The sequence below is a fragment of the Delphinus delphis genome, chromosome 2 (assembly GCF_949987515.2).
Source record: "Delphinus delphis chromosome 2, mDelDel1.2, whole genome shotgun sequence".
Lineage (NCBI taxonomy): Eukaryota > Metazoa > Chordata > Mammalia > Artiodactyla > Delphinidae > Delphinus > Delphinus delphis.
The window spans coordinates 28,053,697-28,062,609 of record NC_082684.1 but is presented as its reverse complement, the minus strand read 5'-3'; the positions used below and the strand labels follow the sequence as shown (position 1 = coordinate 28,062,609).

The following is an 8,913-nucleotide window of genomic DNA, read 5'->3' as shown; positions in this document are numbered from 1 at the left end:
GTCCTGGCTATTGTAAATAGAGCTGCAGTGAACATTTTGGTACATGACTCTTTTTGAATTATGGTTTGCTCAGGGTATATGCCTAGTAGTGGGATTGCTGGGTCGTATGGTAGTTGTATTTGTAGTATTTTAAGGAACCTCCATACTGTTCTCCATAGTGGCTGAACCAATTCACATTCCCACCAACAGTGCAAGAGTGTTCCCTTTTCTCCACACCCTCTCCAGCATTTATTGTTTCTAGATTTTTTGATGATGGCCATTCTGACTGGTGTGAGATGATATCTCATTGTAGTTTTGATTTGCATTTCTCTAATGATTAATGATGTTGAGCATACTTTCATGTGTTTGTTGGCAATCTGTATATCTTCTTTGGAGAAATGTCTATTTAGGTCTTCTGCCCATTTTTGGATTGGGTTTTTTTTTGTTATTGAGCTGCATGAGCTGCTTGTAAATTTTGGAGATTAATCCTTTGTCAGTTGCTTCATTTGAAAATATTTTCTTCCACTCTGAGGGTTGTCTTTTGGTCTTGTTTATGGCTTCCTTTGCTGTGCAAAAGCTTTTAAGTTTCATTAGGTCCCATTTGTTTATTTTTGTTTTTATTTCCATTTCTCTAGGAGGTGGGTCAAATAGGATCTTGCTGTGATTTATGTCATAGAGTGTTCTGCCTATGTTTTCCTCTAAGAGTTTGATAGTTTCTGGCCTTACATTTAGGTCTTTAATCCATTTTGAGCTTATTTTTGTGTATGGTGTTACGGAGTGTTCTAATCTCATACTTTTACATGTACCTGCCCAGTTTTCCCAGCACCACTTATTGAAGAGGCTGTCTTTTCTCCACTGTATATTCTTGCCTCCTTTATCAAAGATAAGGTGACCATATGTGTGTGGGTTTATCTCTGGGCTTTCTATCCTGTTCCATTGATCTATATTTCTGTTTTTGTGCCAGTACCATACTGTCTTGATTACTGTAGCTTTGTAGTATAGTCTGAAGTCAGGGAGCCTGATTCCTCCAGCTCCATTTTTCGTTCTCAAGATTGCTTTGGCTATTCGGGGTCTTTTGTGTTTCCATACAAATTGTGAAATTTTTTGTTCTAGTTCTGTGAAAAATGCCAGTGGTAGTTTGACAGGGATTGCACTGAATCTGCAGATTGCTTTCCAAAGCTGAAGGGTTTTAAGGAGGCAATAAAACAAAGAACGAGGAGCAGTGCTTTATAGTTGCTCTATTCCGTCCTGGTCCTTGCTTCTCTTTGTCAGCCGTTATTCTCCTTAAAATAATCCAACTATAGGCCTGGTGGAAGACTACCCAGCACGTTTTTAATGAGCATGGAGAAACTCTTTAAGGCTGAGATACAGAATGTAAAGCAGCAGCAGAGGGAAGTGGAGGAGGCTGGGGGGGAAGGAGGGGCTGTGGGAGCAGGCTGTGGGAGGTCTAGGGAAGGCAGGCTTGACCCCTGGGAGTTCAGCATCAGGTAGATCACATCAGTGCAAACTATGAGGCTGGAAAAAAATTGCAAAACAAAACCAAAAAACCCCATCCCATCCCGCCAAAATCCCACAAACAACCAGACAATCAAACAATTAATCACTAGATTTTATCCCCAAATAAATTACAAAAAGTAGACATTATAGGGCAACCTCCAGTGTCCATGGATGCCAATGAATGAACTGTCTTTAGGCTTGAATTCCATCTGGCTACTTAACTGGAGGGATCATCTGCTCAGGGAAGGTGGAGATGCTGATTGGTTCCCTGGGCCCATTCAGTCAAGACCTTGCCAGTGCCTGCTGCTCACAGTCTCTGCCCAGAGGCCTACAGTCAGCATCTCTTTGGTTCCTTAGAGACAATAATTCTGTTCTCATGGCAGCTCACAAGGAGGCGCAGATGCCTGCAGGCTTTGCCCTGTATCACATCCTTCTGCTTTTCCAAAGAGATGCCAGGCCTGAGCCATTCTGCGAAGTTTAGCAAGATTGGGTTTAATCTATGGGAAGAAAGAGAATAACTCCAGTTAGCAGTATGAAAAGCCAAGGAACATATAAGTATTTCCTAATTATGGCTACTCAAATCAGTTTTGATTTCTAATTTCTGGATTGGGAAAGGATTATAGATTTCCTTAGGATAAATGGGACTTAAAACTCAGTCTAGAGGCACATCTGTTCGGGAATGGAGACAAAACTTTTTTCATTTTTTTCACTGTCATATGAAACAAAAAGTTCTTAATGGAGTAAAATGTACTAGATGAGTCAGAAAACATTATCACCTGAAAACTCCATGCAATAAAAGACTTCATAGCCCTTGACAGGAAAGGTAAGCAAAATAAAAGATTGTGGAAAGTGGCAACGTAGACATTCCTATGATGCTCTCACGTTCTGTTTCATTTAAGATTATAACAAGGACAGAAAATGCTCTTTAGTTTAAACCACTCGGTGCCTTTATTGCATTATCCACATCATTGTTCCTGGACTGCTGAGCAATCAGGGCCAAAGCATAATGTGAAATGTCCTAAGCTTGGTTTCCTGCCTGAAGGTCCTCAAATTGTTATTCTAGAGATCCCTGGAGATGGCTACCATTTCCAGTAAGTACTATCAAGCAACTGGCTGTTTCGGCTGCATTTGCCAGCAGTGAATTTGCTGTGTTTCTACCAACCTTCTGTGGCCCCAGAGAGAACTTCTGCATCTTATCAAACCTAGAGCCCGTAGGCAACAAATGTTCAGGATACATCAGTCTGTACATGTGGTAAACTTATAAAATACAAAGGCATCATATGTATAATGAGATAGTTCAGCCTAAACTCCATTTTGAATTTGAGCTAGAAGATGAAATGGTGAGACTTCCAAGAAAACTTCCAATGCATATTTTTCAAAACTCTCATAATTGGGAAAGGATTAAGACAGATTACATTTGGTTAATAGGAGCTAGTCTCCTGTTAGTCATTGCTCCACCTGTTTGTCCTGCTCCAAGTGGTCAATGTCAGCTAATGGCAGCATGGAGGGCCTGCCATGAGCACACTGGAAAGGCAGCTGGCACCAGGACAGAGCTTCAATAAGGCGACAGCTCTCCTCTAGGCTCAGGTCGTCATTAAACTTAATGGCCCCTAAACAAAAGACAGAAACAAGAGGGTATGGTGTGTACGGTGGGAAACCGGTGCTGGCCCTGGGGTCAGAGCCAAATATCTGGGAAGAGCAACGTGGTTCTGAGGCTCCTTTCATGTGACTTTAATACTGCTTGAAATTGGCTTCAGGACAGACCTGCGCTCAGCTTTTCCTTATGGAGTCACTGTCTGTCTAATCCCTGTAGCAGGCATCCCTTAACTTGTTAGGATTTTGCCTGCAGAGTTTTTTCAAAGAGGCAAGAGCAATATTTTTGCCTACGTCTTAGGTTTGTGAAATCAAGGTCATCTTTCATCCAGAGCCAATCTATCACCAAGATCTCTAATTGTTTCCCTACAGTGTCCATTTTATTTGCTGCTTTTTTCTATTCCTAGCATAATCTTCTTACTCTAAACTCTCATATTGTCAGAATCTGCCTTTATGCATACATTAATTCACTCAGTCAACAAATATTTATTAAGTATACACTCTGTGTTGGAGGTGTGCCAGGCAGTGAATGAGACGGATGCCCTGCACCCCCATGATGCTTACAATCTAATAGGTGAGACAAGCATTAAACAGTTACGCAATAGTTTAAATTATAAGTACTATAAAATATAGAATATCGAAGAATATATAACCGGAAGACCAAACCCAGTTTAGGAGGCTCAGGGAAGGCTTTCCTGACAAAATGATATTTAATCTGAGATCTTAGGTTAAGAAAAACATGGCTAATTGAAGAATGAGCAGAAGGGCATTTCAGACAGAGGAGAAAGGCAAGCGCAGAATTTAGCACACAAGACCAAGACCAAGGAAGCAGGCTGGAATGTGAAGGGCAAGGTGGAGAGGGATGTGAGAAGAAACTGGAGAGGCAGGCAGAGGCTGGACCATGAAGACCCCTGCAGGCCATGGTAAAGAATAAAATGTTCATCCTATGAGCAATGGGTAGTCATTGTCAGGCTTTTGGTAGAAGAATGACATGCTCAGAGGAATGTTTCAAAAAGATTCCTCTGGGTGTTGAGGGAAGGATGGCTTGAAGGGGAGCCAGAATAGATGTGAGGAGACTAAGTCAGAGGACTCAACAGTGGCAAGAACTAGAGAGGCGGCAGTAGAAACCGATCACATCGGAGACATTTAAGATACATTTTGAAGGCACAGATCATGAAATTGGGGATGGGGTAATATGAGGAGTAAAGATAGGATAAAGGGGGGGAAGGAGTTTGTGATATTCACAGGAGACAAACTAATGAGCGACTGAGGTTACAAAGCCAGAAAAGACAGGAAGTGAAGAGAGGAGAAGGTTGATGGGGAGAGATCAAATGGAGGGAGGGTGTCTGGAGTGGACACCCCACCATGGTCAAATGATAGTTGCAGGGGATTCTGTGGCTGTCATGATCCCTAAAGTAAGTTCCTCCAATACCGTTTTCTATATTTTATCATATTGCGCTACTCAAGAACCCTCAATGATTCTTGCCCTCTGTATAAAGTCTGAAGGTTTTGCTGTGACCTTCTAGGTTTCTGTGCTTCCTCACCAGCTTAATTTCCTGATATTCTTTGCTGCTCCTCATATAACTAATTTGTTTCTGCCTCTGGATCTCTGCACAGGCTATTTCCTCCCCTGTAGTAATCTCTCCCTTCCTCTGAATCCATGTCCCACAGCTCATTCAAAACTTGACTCAAAAATGCAGTTACTGCTCCACTCATATCAGTCAGTCTGCATTATGGTCCAATATATATGGTGGTATTTTGCTTTGTAAAAGTAATTTTTAGTGTACTGTTTCCTGATCCAAACTGAACCCTCCAAGAGGCAGGTGATAATCGTGTCTTCTACTTCTTTCATAACTGCTGAACCCTGCCAGCGCGCAGCACGCAAAGGCACTCAATAGCTAGTGTGTCGAGAGTCTTACCATGGCAGGCTTGGGATGCCAACACCTTCTGGACAGTCAGTGGCAAAGTCCCTTGGATGCCTCCTGTGGTCTGGAGTAGCTAATGCATAAACACATCCTTTATTAATGGAAAAGCAAATGGGACAATGGAGCTTTCTGTGTGTGAAACCCCAAAATAAGAGAAAAGCTTACCTCCAATTGTTCTTGAATAAATTCCTACGAGGAGAAAAAGGAAAACAGGCATTAATCGATTGCTATGTTATAATAGCCCTTTGATGATTTACAAAATATTCCAATTTTCTTCTTTAAAATATGCCTCTTGAAGAAAAGAATTCCAGCAATATAGCACCTAGATGCAAATAATTTACTTGTTGTAAGGCACTTTGAATACGAAATACCAAGACAACTGAAAGAACTCTTACTGAATGGAGAATGTATTTAGCTACTGAAGCTTTCTCCAGAGATAGCTCATCAACTCATGAGGTTATATAACTGGTAGCCTAATGACTCAACTGAATAGCAGGGAGGTTTCTCACTAAGAGGCTCTCTGTTTGCATTTATAATCTTAGCTAGAACATGTTTAATACTGCACATAAACAGAATAAATACACGACAATCATCAATACAACTATGCACTCAGTATAACACTTGTTTAAATATCATAAAAATAAGTAGTCACTTAGTTCCCACAGGCATTTTTTTGTGTGTGACAATTCCCTTCAGGTCAAAAAGCTTGCTCTCTGAGGCATTTTGTTGAGAAATTTCTCCTCCTTTGCATATCTCTGTCCCTGGGGTAGCCTTTTCAATAGCAACATCCCTGCAGATGTTAATATTTACAAAAGGACTAAAGAAATTTAAAGCAGACACTATTTCGTGCTACTAATTTGTTTACCCTCTGGAGGTTAAAAACTGTTTTGAGATATGGCATATTTAATAATTTCTTTATAAGAAAACACAGGATTTCTTTACTCCTAGAAATGGCTATGTATAAATTAGCTTCCTGGGAATACCCTCGTGGTCCAGTGGTTAGGACTCAGAGCTTTCACTGCTGGGACCTGGGTTCAATCCCTGGTTGGGGAACTAAGATCCCACAAGCCAAGCGGTGCGGCAAAAAAAAAAAAAAAAAATTAGCTTCCTAAGATTACAACATGATAGACTTCTTTTTAAACCAGACTCAGAAAGTTCTCTTCCCGAAAACTTAGGAAAAACACTCTTTGATATAAACCACAGCAAGATCTCTTTTGACCCACCTCCTAGAGTAATGAAAATAAAAACAAAAATAAACAAATGAGACCTAATTAAACTTAAAAGCTTTTGTACAGCAAAGGAAACCATAAACAAGACGAAAAGACAACCCTCAGAATGGGAGAAAATATTTGCAAATGAAGCAACACACAAAGGATTAATCTCCAAAATATACAGACAGCTCATGGAGCTCAATATCAAAAAAACAAACAACCCAATCCAAAAATGGGCAGAAGACCTAAATAGACATGTCACCACAGAAGACATACAGATGGCCAAGAGGCACATGAAAAGCTGCTCAACATCACTAATCATTAGAGAAATGTAAATCAAAACTACAATGAGGGACTTGCCCAGTGACGCAGTAGTTAAGAATCCACCTGCCAATGCAAGGGACACGGGTTGGAGCCCTGGTCCGGGAAGATCCCACATGCCATGGAGCAACTAAGCCCACAATGGAGCAATGTGCCACAACTACTGAGCCTGCACTCTAGAGCCCACAAGCCACAACTACTGAGGCCTGCATGCCTAGAGCCCGTGCTCCACAACTAGAGAAGCCGCTGCAATGAGAAGCCTGCGCACTGCAATGAAGAGTATCCCCTGCTCGCTGCAATTAGAGAAGGCCTGCACGCAGCAACAAAGACCCAACGCAGCCAAAAATTAATAAATAAAAGTAAATTTAAAAAACTACAATGAGGGCTTCCCTGGTGGCGCAGTGGTTAAGAGTCCGCCTGCCAATGAAGGGGACACAGGTTTGTGCCCCGGTCCAGGAAGATCCCATATGCCGCGGAGCGGCTGGGCCCGTGAGCCATGGCCGCTGAGCCTGCGCGTCCGGAGCCTGTGCTCCGCAACGGGAGAGGCCACAACAGTGAGAGGCCCGCGTACCACAAACAAACAAACAAACAAACAAACAAAAACTACAATGAGGTATCACTTCACACCAGTCAGAATGGCCATCATCAAAAAATCTACAAACAATAAATTCTGGAGAGGGTGTGGAGAAAAGGGAACCCTCTTGCACTGTTGGTGAGAATGTAAATTGATACAGCCACTATAGAGAACAGTATGGAGGTTCCTTAAAAAACTAAAAATAGAATCACCATATGACCCAGCAATCCCATTGCTGGGCATATACCCTGAGAAGCATAATTCAAAATGGGCAGGGTGGGATAGGGAGGGTGGGAGGGAGGCTCAAGAGGGAGGAGATATGGGGATATATGTATACATATAGCTGATTCACTTTGTTATTCAGCTGAAACTAACACAACATTGTAAAGCTATTATACTCCAATGAAGATGTTTAAAAAAAAAAAAGACACATGTACCCCGAAGTTCACTGCAGCACTATTTACCGTAGCCAGGACATGGAAACAACCGAAATGTCCAACAACAGATGAATGGATAAGGAAGATGTGGTATATATATACAATGGAATATTACTCAGCCATAGAAAGGAACGAAATTGGGTCATTTGTAGAGATGTGGATGGACCTAAAGTCTGTCATACAGAGTGAAGTAATCCAGAAAGAGAAAAACAAATATTGTATATTAACACATATATGTGGAATCTAGAAAAAAAAAATGGTACAGATGAATCTATCTGCAGGGCAGGAATCGAGACACAGATGTAGAGAACGGACATATGGACATGGGGGGGTGGGAAGGGGAGGGTGGGACAAATTGGGGGATTAGGATTGACATATATACACTGCCATGCGTAAAACAGATAGCTAGTGGGAACATGCTATAGAGCACAGGAAGCTCAGCTTGGTGCTCTGTGATGGCCTAGATGGCAGAGGGAGGTGGGAGGGAGGTCCAAGAGGGAGGGCATATAGGTATACATATAGCTGATTCATTTCATTGTACAGCAGAATACAACATTGTAAAGCAGTTATGCTCCAATTAAAAAAATAAAAATAAAAAGAATTTAAAAGTTTAAAACTTCAAAACAAAAAAGAAAATTCTCTTCCCTGCCTCATTTACAGACTAGTCCACCATACTTATAAATGAGCACAGTTACCAAGAGCTAGTTGGTAGATACTATGTATTTTTTAAAAGCCACATATTTTCCCAAACAAACCTAAATAGAAAGATGTCTCATAGTACCTGGCCCACTAACAAAGTTTAGTGTGGATACAGATCAAACCTAACTTCTTTGCTCTTCTCTCTTGTGCTTATGTATCTGGGACTTGTAAAACATCAGTCTGTAAGCGTGGAGAAGGGGAAACGGATCTTATTCTCTATTCATTTCACATTTCAAATGCTCGATTTCAAATTGAACACTAATGCTAGATAATTTAATATTTAAAAGGCTCATGCATTAGGCTAGAGGATAGAACTTTACAGAAAGATGTCTTAGTGATCTTTCAACTGCTAGATCCAAGTAACTACCGCTTTTTCAAGATACCAGAACTGTTCCAGCTTCTTTCAGAATCAACAAAATCTCTCCTGATCAGCCTGAATTAACATAATCAAGACTTGCTGAAACCATAAGCCTTGTTTCAGTTTGAGGTAAACTTCTTGCCAGTACTCTTTGAAGTCACTTTAGGAAAAGTTTTCATTATAATTTTCTCGTTAAATACTTAAGGATTGAATTACTATAAAAGATTCTAACAGATCCTATCTCTTGGATTTAAGACAATTTGGAGGAGGAGCCTTGGAGAAAGTAAGCTCTGTTGGGAGAAAAGAGCGCTGCTGAAAG

At 41.1% G+C, this 8,913-nt stretch overlaps 1 protein-coding gene across 3 annotated transcripts in view; it reads right to left on the bottom strand.

Moving 5' to 3' along the window:
- Nucleotides 1–1,105: 1,105 nt before the first annotated feature.
- The window catches only part of MLH3 (mutL homolog 3), a 28,496-nt gene continuing 20,688 nt past the window's right edge, over nucleotides 1,106–8,913 (bottom strand). For 2 of the 3 annotated variants that reach the window (XM_060004174.1, XM_060004175.2), the window contains 4 exons: nucleotides 5,160–5,183; nucleotides 4,989–5,067; nucleotides 2,935–3,086; nucleotides 1,106–1,973 (listed from right to left, as the gene is read on the bottom strand). In XM_060004174.1, the coding sequence (XP_059860157.1) occupies nucleotides 1,851–1,973; nucleotides 2,935–3,086; nucleotides 4,989–5,067; nucleotides 5,160–5,183 (378 nt within the window). In that variant the 3' untranslated portion in view covers nucleotides 1,106–1,850. The remainder of the gene's footprint in view (nucleotides 1,974–2,934; nucleotides 3,087–4,988; nucleotides 5,068–5,159; nucleotides 5,184–8,913) is intronic. The other variant, XM_060004176.1, reaches the window with a different exon arrangement.